Below are 19,825 nucleotides of genomic sequence, written 5' to 3' on the forward strand. Positions count from 1 at the left end.
TTTGTTTGCTGCTGCACAATATAATATTGATTGGTTGATGGATTTGATTGATTAGCTGATTGAAAATTGTGTTTTTGTTCTAAAATAGAAGTTATGTACTCGAACAGGCTGTCTTGTTTCCTTTGTGTAGAACTGAGGCACTCCAGGCGCCCAGCAACTGCCAAGAGTGAGAAGTCACAGCAGGAGATGCCATCCACAGATGTCGTTTCTAATGCTACAAAGCTGGAAGACTGTTGAAGCTATTATAGTACTCATAAGATCCGACACAGGCGGGTTGTCATTTCAGTCCCACTTATGTCCTCAGATCTCATAAATGTCCAACCTGAACATACACGTGTTCTCTGTTAGTGACCATACTGCTGCATTGTATGCTCCAAGTTGTTTGCATTGAACGCTTACCTGACGAGACACATAATCAAATGACAAGGGATACCGTGTTGAAGTAGGTTACAATGCTTGTGGGCGCACATGGTGGACTAAACTAGGGTAATTTTGAATTAACAAGTTCCATTGTGTTAAATCCACATTGAAGGTAGAAGCGACATTTCTGCAGGATGTTCAGAGCACATTACAGCTGCAATGTTCTCGTAATATTCCTTCATGTGAATGCACAACAAACTGGAAGGGCTCAACCATCATCTACTCATTTGAAATACTTGTGTATGAAGTAAAATAATGAACCATAAATAATAATAAATGTTAAGTCTCCAGTGGGGACATGTTGGTGTTCTCCAAGTATACCACTGGCCATTTGAACATTGAACATTCTTGACAGTTGAGAGATGTTTATGTTATGTACATCAAAAGCTAATTGAAAGTTGTCTCTCTAAGGTGTTAATGGCCAGCCTTGCAAGAAGTCCTATTTGCTGTGGTTCAATCTGGATGCGATTTTTCTTTTTCTTGAGCTTAAAATTATCTTCCAAGTTCTTAGGAACATAAACACTGTCAATGCACTTGTGTGTGCTCCTATTGTTTATGCTATTAGAATGTTTTTCTTTTGTTGCACGTAATAGTTCTTAACGAGTGCCCGTCAATGTGGCACTATGCTCCGTCATTTTGACACTTGTGAAAGCTGTGAAAGCTTTCCTATAAGTGAAAGTGACCTTGCACACCTCAAGTCACTTTGACTTTAGCTTAACTGAAGCAATGCTCTATCCACACTTCGTTCTTAGGCAAAGCTCATACTGTGATGAAGACACAGTTGGCCATTTCTCGAAATGCTTGAATTTACTTCCACATCTTCCTCATCATTCTTCCTTTAATTCCTGGAGTTTCCTGTTCACATTTGGCCATGGCTGCATATCATGCAGGTTTTTTGCTGAGAGGTTGTTTTGTTTGTGCCTCTTAGTAGTCAAAGTTGCGCTCATTAAAATGTATTGGAATTTCAGATTTTCACTTTGTAACTTTATTCTCACTGATTTTAATGTAAAAGTTACCTTGAATATACCTTTCTCGTATAGACAACATTGTGTGGCTTTTACCTAGTTAAAAGTCAGCTGTATCAATGCAGCGGGGAAAGCCGGTGGCATGGCCCAGCAATGCAACTTCCATGTGCATAGGTAAGTTCTTAAAGGAGACATTGGTAGCTAATCATCACCAAGAGCAGTCAGCAAACAGACTTCTATTGTGAGGACTCACTTATACAGATTTGCTCTCTTTGATGTGTCGGTTACTCAAAATAACATGTATTGTGAAATATGTTTTTTATTATCTTCCATCCATCATGTGCATTTACACAGACTTTTCATATTCATAGGCAAAGTGCAGACAAATGTTTGACGACACAAATTTCTTTTGATAACTTTTTCACGTAGTACTAAATGTACAGCAGATATCGATCACATAGAAAGCAACAATGCAAAGCTCCTAATGCTCTTGCTGTCTTTCTTTTCTCAGGTCAGTCACACCGTGTATGAATAATTGAAACTCTTGTTTTGGCGCTTAACCGATGGGCCTTGCCCCATACTTTTTGCATCTCGTTCGAACTCCATAGGGAGTTGCTTCGTGTCCATCCCTATCGGGAACAGAAGTGTCCAGCCTGTTGCGTTTCGCCTGCGACACGTGGTTTTGCCGGCGCGACTGCGGCGGGGCGGCAGACATTTTGGCCCGATCGTCGTCGCCGCAACACTCATCGCCAGGTGTTTCCAGGCGCGACTGCGGCGATGCGACCGCCTAGGGATCATCCTCGCATTCCAGTCATTGTGCCAGAACCAGGCGATGCGAAAGCAGGGATTATCATCGCATTCCAGTCATTGTGCCCGAAACAGGCGATGCCAAAGCAGGGATCTCATTCCAGTCATTGTGCCCGAAACAGGCGATGCCAAAGCAGGGATCTCGTTCCAGTCATTATGCCCGAAACAGGCGATGCCAAAGCAGGGACCATCCTCTCATTACAGTCATTGTGTCCGACCGGCAGCGCCACGACAGGGTGCTACGAGATCGTGCTCGACATGGTGCTACGGCATCGCTACGACAGTGTGCGTCACCATTAGCCCATTGTACATTCACGTGCTCGTCTTTTGAGGGGTTCCTTCTTGCCCTCAACTGCGAGAGTATAAAAACAGCTGCCCCCGGACGCCAAAAGGGAGGGCTCCGATTTCTTCTGTTGAGTGAAGTGCTCTCCCGTCTCTCTACTTCGGTCAAACCTGACCACCAACTCTTTGCGATGTTAAAATAAACAAGTTGTTTCGTTGTTACCAGTCGACTCATGCTTTGCCGGGACCTTCGGATGCTTCCAGTTGTACCCCAGGCCGCCAGGCCAACGCTACCCTTGGGGCTTGCGACCCAGGTACAACCACGGGCGTCAGCGCCGAGTTCCCAACAGATCGTACGAGCGGTCGGATCCAAACATCTGGTTGGCAGCGGTGAGATCGCCTCCGACTTCAAACAACTGTCTGCCAGCGGTGAGATCGCGACAACGGAGGCCAGCAGCGAAGAGATGCAGTTGACTGTATGCTGAGCAGCTCAACGACGATCCGGGAGCAGTGCAACGAGCCCTGTGTGATGACTGGTTGCCTGCAGCGGAACGACTGCGCTGGACTCTTGGCTGCGAGGTTTGGTGAGTGCGGGACTTTCTTCTTCTGAGCTTTGCCAGGCTTTTGTTAGTGTCAGAAACAGAGCTGGTAATTGTGGTTGTCGTTGCTGCCGGGTTAGTTTGCGGCAAGACAATAGTAAGCAGTAGAGAAAGCAGCATTCAGAGCAGCCATGGATTTGAAGTCGTTGCGCAAACCGAAATTGTTGGAGCTTGCAAGAGAGTTGGGTCTGGATGTCTCAGACAAACTAAGAAAACCTGAACTGCTAAAGGCTATTCTTGAGTTAGAGGCTGAGGATGACGAGCTGTCGGAATGCCTTGAGACTATTGAGGAGAGGTCAAAAAGACAGGAGCGCGAACTTAAAGAGCAAAAAGAGAAACAGGAGCGCGAACTTAAAGAACAGAAAGAAAAAGAAGAGCGTGAACGTAAAGAACAGAAAGAGCGAGAGCAACAAGAGAAAAAAGAAGAGCGCGAACACGCTTTGGAAATGAAGCGTCTCGAGGTAGAGATGGAACGCGCTCGTAATGGAAGTCAGGCACACGGTGCAGGAGAACGCGTATTGTTCAAAATGACGGACCTGATGCGGCCGTTTAAGCTTGGAGAGGACATTGGTTTGTTCCTGGTTAACTTAGAGCGAACGTGCGAGAAGCAGGGGTTCTCTCGGGAAACGTGGCCACAGCGCTTGCTCACTTTGTTACCCGGCGAGGCGGCCGACGTAGTCGCTCGCTTGGATAGAGAGGAAGCAGAGGATTTCGACACAGTGAAATCGAGTCTTCTAAAAAAGTACCGGCTGTCTGCGGAGGCGTTCCGTCGGAAGTTTCGGGAAAATGAGAAAGGCAAAAGTGAGTCATATACAGAGTTTGCGTATAGGCTTATGTCGAACATGCAGGAGTGGCTCAAAGAAGAGAAAGCGTTTGGTGACCACGATAAAGTTCTGCAGTGTTTCGGGCTAGAACAGTTTTATAGTCGGTTACCGGAGAACGTGCGATACTGGGTCTTGGATAGGCCAGACGTGAGTACGGTGGCTAGAGCCGCTGAGCTAGCCGAGGAGTTTGTGACGCGTCGAGCTCGCGGAGCTAAGGACGGTCAAAAGGGTGAATTTGGCTCGAAGTTTGAGAGGCCGAAGTTCACACCCATGAGAGCAAAGGGGAACACGCGTAATGCGGATGCGAGTGGAAGCAGTGCGACCGAACCTAAGGAGACGGCGGCAGCCGAAGCCGAACGCAGAAAGCGGTTCGAGATGAGGCGAGCGGGCGTTTGTTATACGTGCCAGAAGCCGGGTCACTTTTCGGCGCAGTGTCCGGAAACAACACCAAAAGTTGTGTTTTTTTCAATAGGCAGCACTGACGAGAACATGAAGCTTCTCGAGCCTTACATGCGAGACCTCCTCGTAAACGGGAAAGAGTGCCGAGTGCTTCGCGATTCCGCAGCTACGATGGATGTAGTTCACCCGTCTTACGTAGAACCCCATATGTTCACGGGCGAGTGCGCATGGATCAAGCAAGCCGTGGAAGCTCATAGCGTGTGTCTGCCGGTAGCAAAGGTGCTTATCGAAGGACCTTTCGGAGCGCTTGAGACGGAGGCGGCAGTGTCATCTATGCTGCCACCCCAGTACCCATACCTATTTTCAAACAGGTCCGATCACCTCCTGCGCGAGAAGGGGCTTTTGTTTGGTGAAGCTAGTGTTCAGGCCTTAACCAGATCGAAGGTTCGGGAGCTCGCTGCAAAGGCGGTAGTTGCGGGGCCGACGTTATCAAACAACGAAAAAGGGTCAGAGGCGCAGCAAGCTGATATTCAGAGCACGCCCGAACTGAATAAAATTGAGTCTGTAGCGTTGAAGGCGCCAGATACTGGAGAGGAAAATCCCGATTCGGGAAAGTTAGAAGAGCTATCTACTGATTTGCTCATCGCGCCTACGTCAGACGGACTTGATAGGTTGCTAAAAGTCAGCCGGACGGCTTTGATAGCCGAGCAAAAAAAGGATGGCAGCCTGGAAAACGTGCGCTGCAATGTCAAAGAAGGTATCGCCAGGAAAACTGCGCGTTTTGTGGAAAGAGGTGGAGTCCTGTACCGGAAGTATCTAGACCGAAGAGGAGTGGAGTTCGATCAGCTGGTCGTGCCTCAATGCTATCGTCAGGATCTGTTGCGCTTGTCACACGGGGGTTCGTGGTCCGGACACCTAGGAGTTAAGAAAACTAAGGACCGTCTCTTGCAAGAGTACTATTGGCCAGGGTGTTTTCGGGACGCAGACCATTTCGTGAGGACATGTGACACTTGTCAGCGGGTGGGCAAACCAGGGGACAAATCGAGGGCGCCGTTGAAATTGGTACCTATCATTACGGAGCCTTTTAGACGGCTCGTTATTGATACAGTGGGACCTCTGCCGGTAACAGCCACAGGGTACAGACACATTTTGACTGTGATCTGCCCAGCGACAAAGTTCCCTGAAGCAGTGCCGCTTAAAGAACTCAGCTCAGTGGAGATAGTCAATGCTCTACTGTCCATATTTGCGCGAGTTGGTTTTCCTGCAGAAATTCAATCAGATCAGGGCACAGTGTTTACTAGCGCTTTGACGACAACTTTTCTCGAAAGGTGTGGGGTAAAGCTGTTACACAGCTCAGTGTACCACCCACAGTCGAATTCCGTTGAGAAGCTCCACTCCGTCATGAAGCGCGTGTTGAGAGCCTTGTGTTTTGAACATCAAACTGACTGGGAGCTGTGTCTGCCTGGGGTGATGTTTGCTTTAAGGACCGCGCCGCATGCGGCTACGGGGTTTTCGCCAGCTGAACTGGTGTACGGTCGCTCGCTTCGATCTCCGCTTCGCATGCTTCGAGAATCGTGGGAAGGTAGGGGCGACGACCCAGTCGTGGTGGAGTACGTGCTTAAGCTCCTCGAACGCTTAAGAAGGGCACAGGAGTTGTCAGGTGAAGCAATGACAAAGGCCCAGCAGAGGGCCAAGGTTTATTATGATCGGACAGCCAGGGCCCGTCGTTTTGAGGTGGGCGATGAGGTCATGATATTGCGTACATCGCTAAACAACAAACTAGACGTGCAGTGGGAGGGCCCAGCACGAATTGTTCAGAAACTGTCGGACGTTAACTACGTGGTAAGTCTGCCAGGAAAGCGGAAAGCACAGCAAGTTTACCACTGTAATCTGCTCAAACCTTATAGACCAAGGGAAGCAGTGGTGTGCATGATGGTAAACGTTCCTGAAGAGCTTCCGGTCGAGCTTCCAGGACTAGGCTCAGTGACGAACAGGGAAGACACCGGTCAAGTCATTAGTGACCTTATCAGTAAAGCACCGCTGTCGCCCGAGCAGAAAACCGAACTACACCAGCTATTACAAGAGTTTCAAGGTCTGTTCTCTGAGAGGCCTGGTAGGACTTCTGTACTTACTCATGATATTGAACTTACCTCCCCAGAGCCAGTACGATCCAAGGCGTATCGGGTGTCACCCCGCCAGAGCGATATTATGGAGGCTGAGGTAAAGAAAATGCTACAGCTCGGTGTTATTGAGGCAGGTGAGAGTGATTATACGTCCCCTTTGATTTTAGTTGAGGTACCGGGCAAGGAACCTCGTCCTTGCGTCGACTACCGCAGGCTTAATTCCATCACGAAGGATCAAATTTATCCGATCCCTAACATCGAGGAGCGCCTTGAGAAAGTTAGTAGCGCTCAGTTTATTTCCACCCTAGATCTTGTCAGGGGTTATTGGCAGGTTCCACTTACAGAAGAGGCTAGTAGGTATGCGGCGTTCATTTCACCAATGGGAACATTCCGTCCTAAAGTGTTGAGTTTTGGTTTGAAGAACGCGCCATACTGTTTTTCAAGCCTCATGGATAAAGTGTTGCGGGGACAGCAAGAATTCGCTTTACCGTATCTAGACGACGTAGCGATATTCTCCGCATCCTGGTCTGAGCATATGGCACACTTGCGGGCAGTGCTAACCCGCCTGCGCGAAGCGGGCTTGACAGTCAAGGCTCCTAAGTGCCAGTTAGCACAGGCCGAGGTTGTCTACCTCGGTCACGTGATTGGTCAGGGTCGTCGCCGCCCCTCTGAAATAAAAGTGGCCGCTGTGCGAGACTTTCCGCAACCGCGCACAAAGACCGATATTCGGTCGTTCTTGGGTGTCGCCGGCTACTATCAGAGGTACATCCCTAGGTACTCTGATATCGCGGCTCCCCTGACGGATGCTCTAAGAAAGACAGAGCCTCAAACAGTCGTCTGGGACGAGACCAAGGAAAGAGCTTTTAGCGCCCTAAAGAGTGCCCTAACAAGCCAGCCTGTGCTACGATCGCCAGACTATACAAAAGGGTTCATTGTTCAGTGCGATGCTAGTGAGCGAGGCATGGGCGTTGTACTGTGCCAACGGGAAAATGGAGAAGTAGAACACCCCGTCCTGTATGCTAGTCGTAAGCTGACCAGTCGTGAGCAGGCGTATAGCGCCACCGAGAAAGAGTGTGCATGTCTCGTGTGGGCCGTTCAGAAATTGTCATGCTATCTAGCCGGCTCGAGGTTTATCATTGAGACGGATCACTGCCCTCTCCAATGGCTGCAGACCATCTCTCCCAAAAATGGCCGCCTCCTGCGCTGGAGCCTCGCTTTACAACAATATTCCTTTGAGGTGCGTTACAAAAAGGGGAGTCTCAACGGTAACGCCGATGGCTTAAGTCGAAGCCCCTAACGTAGGAATCAGCCTCAAAATTGTTTGTTACTGATGTTTTCTTCCTGAGGCAGGATTTTTTTTTAACATATTGCTTTTGTTTAGTGTTTCAAAGTGATGATATGCTTTCTAGTGCAATTTTTCAATTTGTGGACGCGTTCTGAGTGATGCTAGACTACTGTAAGGAACTAGGCAGTGGTATAAAAAGGGGAAAGAGCCTGGCAGGGCTTAGTGAGGGTTGTGCCGTGCTTGCTGACTGAGCGGTTGAGTTTCAGCGTAGTTCTAACGCTTGCCGGGAACGAGAACAAAAATGTGAACTCTCCCGAAGTCACTTTGCAGTGTCCCGTGCGAACCTGAACAAGAGAACGAGGCCTTCTCTGTGCGCTGCGCTCAAGAAACGTCGAGGGACGCCCGACTTCGGTTATGAGCATCATCGAGCGACATCCCTCCGGACAGCGGATGCAGTCCCCTGTCCATCGGGATCTCCTTCCCCCGGCGGGGCGGTCTGTTGCGTTTCGCCTGCGACACGTGGTTTTGCCGGCGCGACTGCGGCGGGGCGGCAGACATTTTGGCCCGATCGTCGTCGCCGCAACACTCATCGCCAGGTGTTTCCAGGCGCGACTGCGGCGATGCGACCGCCTAGGGATCATCCTCGCATTCCAGTCATTGTGCCAGAACCAGGCGATGCGAAAGCAGGGATTATCATCGCATTCCAGTCATTGTGCCCGAAACAGGCGATGCCAAAGCAGGGATCTCATTCCAGTCATTGTGCCCGAAACAGGCGATGCCAAAGCAGGGATCTCGTTCCAGTCATTATGCCCGAAACAGGCGATGCCAAAGCAGGGACCATCCTCTCATTACAGTCATTGTGTCCGACCGGCAGCGCCACGACAGGGTGCTACGAGATCGTGCTCGACATGGTGCTACGGCATCGCTACGACAGTGTGCGTCACCATTAGCCCATTGTACATTCACGTGCTCGTCTTTTGAGGGGTTCCTTCTTGCCCTCAACTGCGAGAGTATAAAAACAGCTGCCCCCGGACGCCAAAAGGGAGGGCTCCGATTTCTTCTGTTGAGTGAAGTGCTCTCCCGTCTCTCTACTTCGGTCAAACCTGACCACCAACTCTTTGCGATGTTAAAATAAACAAGTTGTTTCGTTGTTACCAGTCGACTCATGCTTTGCCGGGACCTTCGGATGCTTCCAGTTGTACCCCAGGCCGCCAGGCCAACGCTACCCTTGGGGCTTGCGACCCAGGTACAACCACGGGCGTCAGCGCCGAGTTCCCAACAGATCGTACGAGCGGTGCGATCCAAACAAGCCTTGTCCTCGGTGTGTTCATTTCAGTTTTTCTCTTATTAGATGTACTTCATAAATTTTACTGCATCAGAATTGTTGTTTGGTGTGTGTCTACATTTTTTCCTGTTGGGCTCATGTATTTGTTGCCTCTAGCTTCTAGTACTACATCGTCTTTTTTTTCTTGGAACTGTTTTCATATTATACTTCACAGTCATTGAATGTCGACATTCCTTTATAGTAATTAAATGCTTAATCCCATTATGAATTCAATTCACTGTCTATCAGCGCATCATTGACTGCGTTTGTTGAACGCTTTCTAGTGTTAATTGATTTCTTTGTTACTAATAGCATATAATCTTCTTGCGGTGTCTACCATATAGCTGCGTTGGGTGTCCCAGAAGAAGTTGAGTGATTGCAAGTGGAAGTTAATTTATTACAAGCTTAAATATAAGTAATACAACTGATGAAAAAAAGCTAAATTACTGAAAACGGCTGCGATTCAGCTAAATATTTTTAAAATTGTGTCGTTTATTCATTTCTACTCTGTCTTCTTTGGTGCTTTTAAAGTGGCATCCCCCTGCTCCTTGGGCCTCAATACTCCACAGTAATTGTGGACTAAAGACAGTTTTCATTCTGCTTTTTGTTATGCAACAATGCATATATAATGTGCAATTCTGTTTTTTACATGGGGTGCTTATATGAAAAGATATTAAATATATATAATCTTGTTATCAAATATATTTAGTAATGTTCTGTGTTGCAACTGCTTCTGTTAGTGCATACCGGGCACACCAGTGTGAATTTTCCGTACTTTTCTGTTCTTGGTATTGTTTTTTTGTTTAATCTGTGGCTCTTCTTTCTTTGTGTGTGCATGTGTTTGCATGGCTGTCTGCTGGTCACCAAGAATGAACATGCTGCAAGCCTCTGATTTGTGCACTGATTTTGTGCACCTTTAGTGTTGAGCTAATGTATCTCCTGCAGTGCTAAACATTATATCATGTCCAGCCACTTCGGAGTTAACCTCATCGTTTTCGTAATTGTATACTTTTATCTACATGTTTGTTAAGGCTATCCACGTCTTTTGTGCTCCTCGAAGGAAAGTGTGAAATGATAAAGATTTCGCATACTAAAAATGAACAAAGCAATACTGCACCAATATCTTACCACATTGAACAGTGCTATGTGTTTTAGATGTGAAAAAGAGATTTGCACAGTGTATTGTTGTAGTAAATGTGTCTGATACAGGACAGATGCTGCCTACAGAAATCTTATTTTACAGAGTATTATACAGAGGATAGCTGAGGGAATGAGTACCTGCCATAAAAGTAGAAATTCTAGAAATGATGCAGAATGCTTGACCAAGAGTAACTTTTCTCACTTCAGAACTGTATTGTGTAAGTGTTCTCTTTGTCATGGGTGGAACAGTACTGTGTTGTATCCTGCTTTTTTTAAAAAAGAGGAGTTGCTCTTGTACAGTCAGTGGAAAGGGGGAGACGTCATGTGTATGATTTTGTGCTGCCAGAAAATAAGTTTTCGACTCGGGGATTTATGCTTGTGCAGCAGACTGCTTGTTTTGGCATTGGGCTTCGTATTTGTGAGATAGAAAACTTCCGAGCCTTTGAAAATATTGCCCTGGTTCAAGAACTGTGGCATTTAAAAAAATCTTTATTCAGCTCACAGTAACACACCCTTTGTGTTGCAATTGCATTATGTGTTTAATTCCTAAGTGAAGAATATCAAGGATGTGTTCAAGATATTGTACCAATTCCAGAAGGAAAAAGTTGGAATAATAAAAATATTAATCGTGTAACAGTCTACCACAATGCACAATGTGATAAATCCTTGCTTTAAATGGTACGCTGCCTTTTTATTTTATACACTCAGCTCGGCATCTCTAAGCATTATTTAGGTACCTGTACTATGATGATGTTACTGAAGATTTGGGCTGTCACACTTGGCTGCAGCAGCAGCCTACACTAATACTGCACTCTATCTTACCTTATGATTTATTACAATTCAATAAATTTTTGTTGGCATCATTATGTGTGTATTTCACAAACTTGGTCAACGAACAATCACAAGTAAATATATTGCAAAAATCATAAATGCTCAATTAGCCGGTCTGTTAGATGTGATTTATGTTCACCATCAATGCTTCTCAAGCGAAGAAAAAGCTGTTTAGCAGTACTATTCATGTTCTATTATATCTTTGGCATTTCATAATTATAGTTTTGTTCCTTCAAGTGAAAAGCATTAGGTAACCTGTCCTGTTTTCTTTGTGCAGTATCAACGCAGTCCCAGTGTCCAGCAACTGCGGATGGTGACAAGTCGCACCAGGAACGCCGCCACCACTGTAACTTCTGTGACTATAAGACTGATAAAATGTCCAGTTTTAAAGACCACATTAGGGTTCATACGGGCGAGCGGCCCTTTGCATGCAATTTGTGCCCTCAGAGATTCTCCCAAAGGTCTGCGCTGAAAGAACACCTGCGCGTCCATACAGGCGAGCGGTCATTCCAGTGCCCTTCATGTTGTCAGAAGTTCAAACAAAAGGTTAATCTGAAGCAACACCTGCGCGTCCACACAGGGGAGAAGCCATTTCAGTGCCCTTCTTGCCCTCGGCACTTCACACAGAAGGTTGTTCTCAAGCAACACCTGCGCATCCACACGGGTGAGCGGCCGTTTCAGTGCCATTTATGCCCTCAGACCTTCGCACGTAGAAGCTACCTCAACACACACTTGAGCCACCATAAGCGTGAGTGACTACATTAATGCAGGTGCTGCTCACCCAGTTATGTAATGGCATGTTCGGCTAGTCATTTTAGATGATGATGATATGTAGTGTTTATTGGCGCAAGGGCCAAAGTCATTTTAGAGTCCTCTGTCAGTGCTAAGTCATGTAAGACAACTTTAACACTCTTGGTTTAATGGTGATAACACAGCATGGACAGTGTTATTTATGCAGTGAAGTTTAGTTACTATTGGTACAGGGATTATGTATACATATAACAAAAGCTCCAGCATACTTATACATAATAAAAAATGCTATGAAGCAGCTAAGCCAACTACCAGCTTCTGCAGCGTTTCTCTACCACCTCATTATCTTTGAACCTCGGGCACTGTTGTAGAGTAGTGTAGTAGAAGCACCACATAACACTAGCTTAATTACTTGATGCAGCATTCCCATACAGAACACTTAACTGACCAATCAAACATGCCGTAAGTAACAAACTCAAGGAACACATACATGACAACACAGTTGTGCGACCACACTTCTGCACTATCTGATCTAAATCCTTTGTGCAAGCCACTCACTTAAGCACACACATGAAGACACAGTACTGTTACACCATTAAGTAGGTCACCAGCTGTGTGGGTCTACTTAGTTTTAAATAGAGTTTGAAATGGAAGTCCACATAGGTGTGCAGTATGCTGCATAGAAGTCTGGTAAACCAAGAAGAACAAGTTTTATTGTACGCTCTTAGTATTTGTAGAACTGCTCAGTGACTTCGGAGAATGTTCTTGCACAATCTTACAAATTCTTCCATCAGTTCAAGACATGGCTGAAGCTGCCAGTGTTGAATACTGCTGGGACGTTTTTTGTAATCTGTTTGCTGCACAACACAGTGACCATGACCTTGTGATATTCCTTTATGTGATGCCACAAGTGTTGGCGCTTACATAAGGTTTGGTATGTGCACTCTTTATCATAAGGTGTTATATCAACAAGAGCAAGAGTGTTCCTGATTTATGAAAAATTATAGATTGGTGTGTAGAGTCCATTGGCTCAACGACCAGGTCTGGCCCAAGAGCATCAAGCAAGTGCTTATGAGCTTCCAATAGAGAAGTGTAGAATGGTAGGTGCTGGAAAGATGTTAAGTGTGAGCAGCAGGGATTTCCACTCCTTCCTGGTGCCTTTATTGATGCCAATAAGGCAAAATTCCAATAAGACTTCTCGTGTTAAACTTCTATCATTCACAGAGCCACTTTGCTTCTTTTATGAGGGTTTGCCAGGAAGATCACATGTGACATTTTTGTTCCCTTTCAGCAGCTAGATTATGTCGCTGGTAGATGGGGAATTTCGTACTTGCAGCTGCATTATCTGCCATGGTTAGAATATGTCATGTTACGTTTTGTTAGTAACTGCACCTTTGTTAATATGCTAGAGCTTTGTGAATTGTGGCTTTAGTAGCATTTCTCGGTGCTGTTACACCGTGCACACAGGGACCGTGGAGGTAGCATGGGCCTAGTGGTCCGGAGCTTGACTAGCAGGGAGGGGCCAAGGAAGGAGTGCGAGAAAATTTATATAACGAGTAACAAAACTTCTAATTACATCACTATGGAGTGGCCAGCTCTACAAGCTTTTTGACGGAGAGCGACACATCCTCTAGCTTGTGCTCAAAGCTGAAGCAGTAGAAGTCTGGTGGGGGCATTCTTTATATAACGTCTTTGGGGCACCCTCGCTCAGACTAAGGGGAGAATGAACACACTTCATGCTTGCAGCTGCTGCTTGGTGCATAGCAGTAATTTCAATAAATTTTGCAACCGCCACTGGTGCAACAGAGCGAGAGGCACTGTCGCGCGCACACAGACACCACCAGCTTCTCCCTTGCCGAGGAAGAGGAGAAAGAGCGAATGTGTACACGAAGCTTAACCACCTGGCTCGCTGAAAGGAGACGGCACTGGTGAGCCCACGCAGACATCAGGGCATTGCGCATGCTTTGGGGAAGGAGGCAAAAATGCGCGCACAAAGGCGATCATCTTTTCGACATAGGGGCCGTTTAGGCATATTTTAATGGTTGTGGGCAGCGCGGCATAATTGAAATGTCTAAACTTTCGCTGTGGCTTTGGCGGAATGACACAAATTGTTCATGGCACAGCCCAATGGTAACAGCGCACAATAAGATGTGATCTGTTTCTCTAGGGCTCATCCTCTTGTCACCTCTGTTCCAAGTATATGTACGAGCTCCTGGATCTTTTTTCATTATTATGTTCTTTCAACTTTTTCAATGCCTTCTTGCATATAATTGTGAATGATGGTAGCTGATGTGTGGATACTTGATTGCTTCGTCACAGCGATCAAGTGTTTATGCATTTATTATAAGATCAGTTTTGTAAATGTTTCAGCACACCAAATAAATGTCTGAAATAAATGAAAAAGGCCTTGAAGAAGACAAGTCCACTTGTTGAAACGTTGGCTCCTGCTTTCACCTTGTTCTCATTTTGCTCATCGTCTCAAATAAATGACTGTGTTTTGTGAAGGCATTTTCAATTCTTGTTTCAATGCTTGCATAAATAGCATGTAATCTTTTATATAAACTATAGCATTTTATTGTGCTGAATGGTGCCAGAAAAGATTGAGTGACAGCACTTACAAGCTCATTTATTATTGACATTTAGCACAGTTCTTATGGCAGGTTACCAACAGACAGATCTTTATCAACAACTGGTGCAAGTGTTGTGATCCATGTGCTTTTTTTCTTGTACTGTAGCTTAACTATGGTTGCAGCAGTACTACAGTTGCTGGTATGTCAGTATTTATTTGTTATATTTCTTTTTGTAAGAAAAGGTCCATGCGACTATTGAGAGCCTTGAATATTCTTGTATATTAAAGCCTTGTTCCAAAGAATTTAACGTTCTGGAATTTTTATGTGTCCTAAGTGTAGCTAAATTTTCACTCAACTGTATTTCTGGAGGGGTGCCTTGCATGATGGTCTTGGTGTTTGGTGCCACCACAAACCCCGACCTCTCATGGCAAAGTCGTAATCCGGACCATGGCAATAGGGTGAAAGCTGGAGAGTTAGAGGAGGAGGAGAAACATTTATTAAAAAGAAAGGACAAGCAGGTGTCTTTCTGCTTGTGCGGGAGGCGCCCTTAGTCCAGGGCTCCTGCGGCTCTTGCTGTCTCCCGGGCCCGCCGCACCAGTTGCTGCTGGTTACGAGGGTCCGAACTAGTCAGCACGGCCTCCCACTGCTCGGGTGTGGGGTTGGGTATTTGCGGGGCCGCCTTCACGTTGGGGCACGCCCATGTGGTGTGATATAGGGAGGCGTAATCATTACAAAGGGGACATTTGTATGAATATAGTGTAGGGTGCATTGCGTGTAGTCTGCTTAGATGGGGGTATGTGTTGGTTTGTAGTTGTCGCCATGTTACGGCGTCTTCACGTGAGAGGGTCTTGTGTGGAGGCGGGTATTGTCGTCTGTTCAATCTGTGGTGTTGTAGTATGGCGTTGTATTGTAAAGGTACGGGCTCCATGGAGGCGGCCGTATCCCTCTCTTGTGGCGCCCGGGAGGCATGAGCTCGGGCTACAGCGTGCGCACGCTGATTTCCACGGAGGGACTCGTGTCCTGGAGTCCACACTATTTCAACGTCCGGCAATTGGGAGGCTTGTTTGAGGAGTCGGTGGGCTATTGAAGATATTCTGCCTCTCGCGTAGCTACGGCAAGCTGCCTGGGAGTCAGTAATGATTGTGACGTACTCGTTGGTCGGACTAGAGGTGATGGCCAAGGCGATGGCTGTCTCCTCCGCTACGAGGGCGCTGGCAGTGCGGACCGTCATCGAGACCACCTCTTGTAGGTTACAGTCGACAACGCTGGCCGTCATGGCTGCCTTTTGGGGGTACTGCGCGGCATCTGTGTATAGTGTGGTGGGGAGACTGCCATATTTTGTCTGTAGAGTTTTTGCGCGAGCTTGGCGACGATCGGCATGATGTTCCGGGTGCATGCTTCTGGGGATAGGGGCTACCTTGATGTGTTCCCGGAAGTTGGGGGCCAGATGAATTGCTTGTTCGTGGCCTTTGCCGTGTGTGGGGTAGCCTAGGCGCGCTAGGACTGTCCTTCCTGTTGGTGTGAGGGCTAGTCGTTCTCGTTGGCTTGTGAGGTGGGCGTCTATAATTTCTCTTATAGTATTATGGACTCCTAGGGCTTCAAGCTTGAGTGTCGCTGTTCCTGGTGGTAGGCCGAGCGCTTGCTTGTAGGCTTTCCGAAGAAGTACGTCTAATTGATCAAGTTCCTTGGGAGTGAGGGGCAAGTACGGGGCAGCGTAGGCAATGCGGCTGATTATCAGGGCCCGGACGAGCTGTATTATGTCGTCTTCTTTCAGTCCGTATTGTCTGGTGGTGATACGGCTGACCATTCGCATGATTTGGAAGGTGGTCTGCTTGAGACGTTGAATGGTGTATGCGCCTCCGCCGTCCTGTTGTATGTGGAGTCCTAGAATGCGGACGCGGTTTACTGTGGGTATTTCTTTGTCGTCGAGGGTGAGTGTGATTTGGGGTAGTTCAGTGAGTTTTCTTCGTGATTTCTGTCGAACGACTAATAGTTCTGACTTCTCGGGGGAGCACCGGAGACCACTTGTTTTTGCATATTGCTGGACGGCGTCGGTCGCTTGTTGAAGGGCGTCTTGTTTCTCTCCTTCGGAACCAGTGGTGGTCCAGATAGTGATGTCATCGGCGTATATTGCATGCCTGATTCCTGGTATTGCGTTGAGTTTCTCAGGTAATTTCATCATAGCAATATTGAAAAGGGTGGGTGATAGAACGGCACCTTGTGGGGTTCCTTTGTTGCGAGTAGGTAACGTCGGGGTTCTGAGTGAGCCAATGCCTATTGTGGCCATGCGGTTGCTTAGAAAGGCGCGTATATAATTGTAAGTATTACGACCACAGTTCGTGAGGCTTAGGTTTGTAAGGATGGTATGGTGAGCCACATTGTCAAAAGCGCCTTTGAGATCGAGTGCTAAAATCGCTCCGGTGTTGTGCGGTGAGATGTGTTCAAGGACTTGTTCCTTCAGCTGAAGAAGGATGTCGTGGGTAGAAAGATGGGGCCGGAAACCGAACATTGTGTCGGGAAAGAGGTCGCTGGATTCTAGGTAAGGTTGAAGCCGGTTCAGAATGACATGTTCCAGAAGCTTGCCTAGGCATGAGGTCAGTGAGATTGGTCTCATGTTTTCTAAGCTGGAGAGTTTGCCTGGCTTCGGAATGAGTATGATGTCCGCGTGCTTCCAGTCTGCTGGTAGCGTACCCGCTTCCCAGTGATGATTGAAGAGGTCAGTAAGAGATTGAATGGTGCCATCATCCAGATTGCGCAGGAGCTTGTTATTTATTTTGTCCTTGCCTGGGGTGGTGTTTCGTGTGAGTGCATGGAGTGCTTGTTGCACCTCAGTGATGGTGATCGGCTTGTCGAGGTCGTAATTGTCGCTCCCGCTGTAGGTTGGAGGTTGTCCTTGTGCGGGTTCGAAATCGCCTATGTACCGCGCCCGCAACTCCTCCAGGATTTCGTCATCAGAACCCGGATGGTTGTGCAGGATACGTTGAATTGTTTGCTGGCTAATTGCCTTGCTTTGTGTGGGGTCAAGAAGATGGCGTAGCAGCGACCATGTTTTGGCCGTGCTAAGATTACCCTGCAACTTGTTGCATAGTTGTCGCCAGTTGTGACGGGTGAGCTCCTCAGCATAACATTCCGCGGTTGCCGTGAGTTTCGCTATACGTAGTTTCAATTTACGATTATGTTTTTGGCGCTTCCATCTCCTAACAAGGCCTCGACGTGCTTCCCAGAGATGAAGAAGGTGCGGGTCTATGGCCGGTATGTCTGTGGTGAGTGTGATCTGTTTTGAATGTCTGGCTACGTCTTGTTGGAGCTCTCGTACCCACTGCTCGAGATCCGTAATACTGGTTGAGGAGTCATCCGCTCGCTCTTTGCGAAAAGCTGTCCAATCTGTGAGTGTTGTCTTTTTTATCGGGTGTCGTGCATGCGTAACGTTCAATGTGGTGGCAAGTATGCAGTGGTCACTGCCCAGAGTTTCCTCCGTGTTGTGCCAGGAAGCTTGCTGTATCCCTTTAGTGAGGGTGAGGTCAGGGCATGTATCTCGGGAGACGCTGTTTCCTAGACGTGTGGGGTATGCGGGGTCTGTGAGGATGGTGAGACGGTGCTGCTGTATCGTGTACTGGAGTGCAGTGCCTTTTGATGTGGCTGTCGTGTAGCCCCATGCCTGGTGAGCCGCGTTGAAGTCGCCTACAATCAGCAGACTATTATTTTTGGCTATGCCAATCGCTTTAGTCATCAAGTAGTCGAACTTGGCCTGCTTCTGCTTGGGTGGGCTGTATATATTCAGTATGAAAAGGCTCTTTCGGCCTCGTTGGAGCGGCAGGATCTCAATTAGGTTATGATCGACATCACTGCCGTCTATAGTGTGTTGTGTGGTTGTGAGCGTTTTAGCTGTAAGTGTGGCCACGCGGCTGTCAGGCGTGGTGGTATGTGTGTTGTAGCCAGTTTGAGTTGGGTGTGTGCCTGTTTCCTGTAGTGCGATTACGCTTGGTCTCATTTTGGCGTTACTTATGTACTGTCTCAGTGACCCTTGCTTGCGTTTGTAGCTGCGACAATTCCATTGCCAGATTATGAGTGGGTTTTCGTTCCTGTGCTTGGTTTTGCTATTCGTCCTGGCTGACGGGTGGATCGGCAGGGTGTCCCTGCTCTACTTCCTGTTGTACTAGTGTTCTAACTTTCTTGCGTCGCTGATCTTTTGCGAGCCGTGTTTCTTCAATAACACTTGCCAGTTGCTGGATGCTTTGTTGCATTGCTAGGAGCTGCCGTTGCAGTACATCAACTTTCTCCTCGACTTGTGCGATTTCTGTCGGTTTTGCTGATTCCGCGAGAATCATCGGTTCAGAACGTTCCGAAGATGATGGCATTGAGGGTGCGGTCATTAGTGTGGAATGCTGAGTGACAGTACGAGTGGCGTATAGTTCTGCAATCTGCGTGCGAAGTTTGTTGTTTTCTTCATGAAGGCGTTTGTTTTCTTCTCTGATGGCCTTTAGCTGAGCTAGAATTTGCAGTTGAACGTCAGTATTGTTTATGGGTGAAGAATTGTGTAGGGTGGGTGCTGTGTGTAGACGCGATGACAGGGTGTTGTCTTGGTGGGTTGTGTGAGAGGGGAAAAGCCGTGCTGACCAGCTCACCGCTTGTGATCCCGGTACAGCAGGTCCGTTGAGGTTCCGTGTCCCTCCTTGTTGGTTCCGCGAGCAGGAGCGAGACCTGGAGCGGGAACGCCTCCGTTGCTGGTCTGTACGTGACTGAGACTTCGACCTTGAGTAGTCCCGGCGGCTGGTTCTTCGGGATGCTGAAGATGCCTTCTTCAGTCGATCAGGGCACTCCTTGGAAGCCGTAGGATGAGGCCCCTGGCATAAGGCGCACCGGAGGTGACAGGGGTGGTCCTGAGTTGGGTTTCGTGTACCACACTGGGGGCATACGTTTGCTTCTGGAGTTGGGCATACATCGGTCCGGTGGCCGACTTGGTGGCAGATGCGGCAGAAATGCGTGGTTGGTCGGTATGGTTTGCATCGCACTTCACCGCTGTAATATCGCACGTAGAAGGGTACAGCCTTGCCAGTGAATGTGATCACTACCGTAGCGGTTTGTCCGAGCATACGGGCATGTAAGATTTCTCGGCCAGGTGCATAGAGTCCGTTAAGGAGGACTTCTGTGGGAGTTCCTGCGGGAATGCCATGAATGACCCCTTTGACGGAGCTGTCGGGTGCCGCCACGTATGCCGTGACTGCGAATTCTCGACCGCCCAGGTGAATTGTAGTGATGCGACGGATGCTCATAGCTAGCTCTTCGTTTGGTGTGCTAGCAATAGCGATGTTTTGTACTGGGTCAATTCTTACAGTAAGGGTCCGTACGTGCTCAGTAGTGGGGTGCTGACATGCCAGCTTGATGCCTTCAGCAACCTGTGGCGTGGTCCAGGTGGCAAGGTTGAGTCCTTCTCGGGGGCGGATGATTACCTTGAGGTCATTTCGGGGTAGCGGTGGGAGTCGGGCTTGTCGGGGAACCGATGGGT

General features: G+C 47.7%; 1 protein-coding gene across 3 annotated transcripts in view; it reads left to right on the forward strand.

Annotated features, from left to right (window-relative positions):
• Window positions 1-19,825, forward strand: part of LOC142579925 (uncharacterized) — an 85,105-nt gene that overhangs the window by 16,906 nt on the left and 48,374 nt on the right. The window contains exons 5-6 of one of the 3 annotated variants that reach the window (XM_075690598.1): window positions 1,511-1,559; window positions 11,277-11,747. In XM_075690598.1, coding sequence (XP_075546713.1) covers window positions 1,511-1,559; window positions 11,277-11,747 — 520 coding nt within the window. Of the gene's footprint in view, window positions 1-1,510; window positions 1,560-11,276; window positions 11,748-19,825 lie in introns of those variants that run through there. The other 2 variants (XR_012827505.1, XR_012827503.1) reach the window with 2 other exon arrangements.

This window comes from Dermacentor variabilis, chromosome 4 (assembly GCF_050947875.1).
Source record: "Dermacentor variabilis isolate Ectoservices chromosome 4, ASM5094787v1, whole genome shotgun sequence".
Lineage (NCBI taxonomy): Eukaryota > Metazoa > Arthropoda > Arachnida > Ixodida > Ixodidae > Dermacentor > Dermacentor variabilis.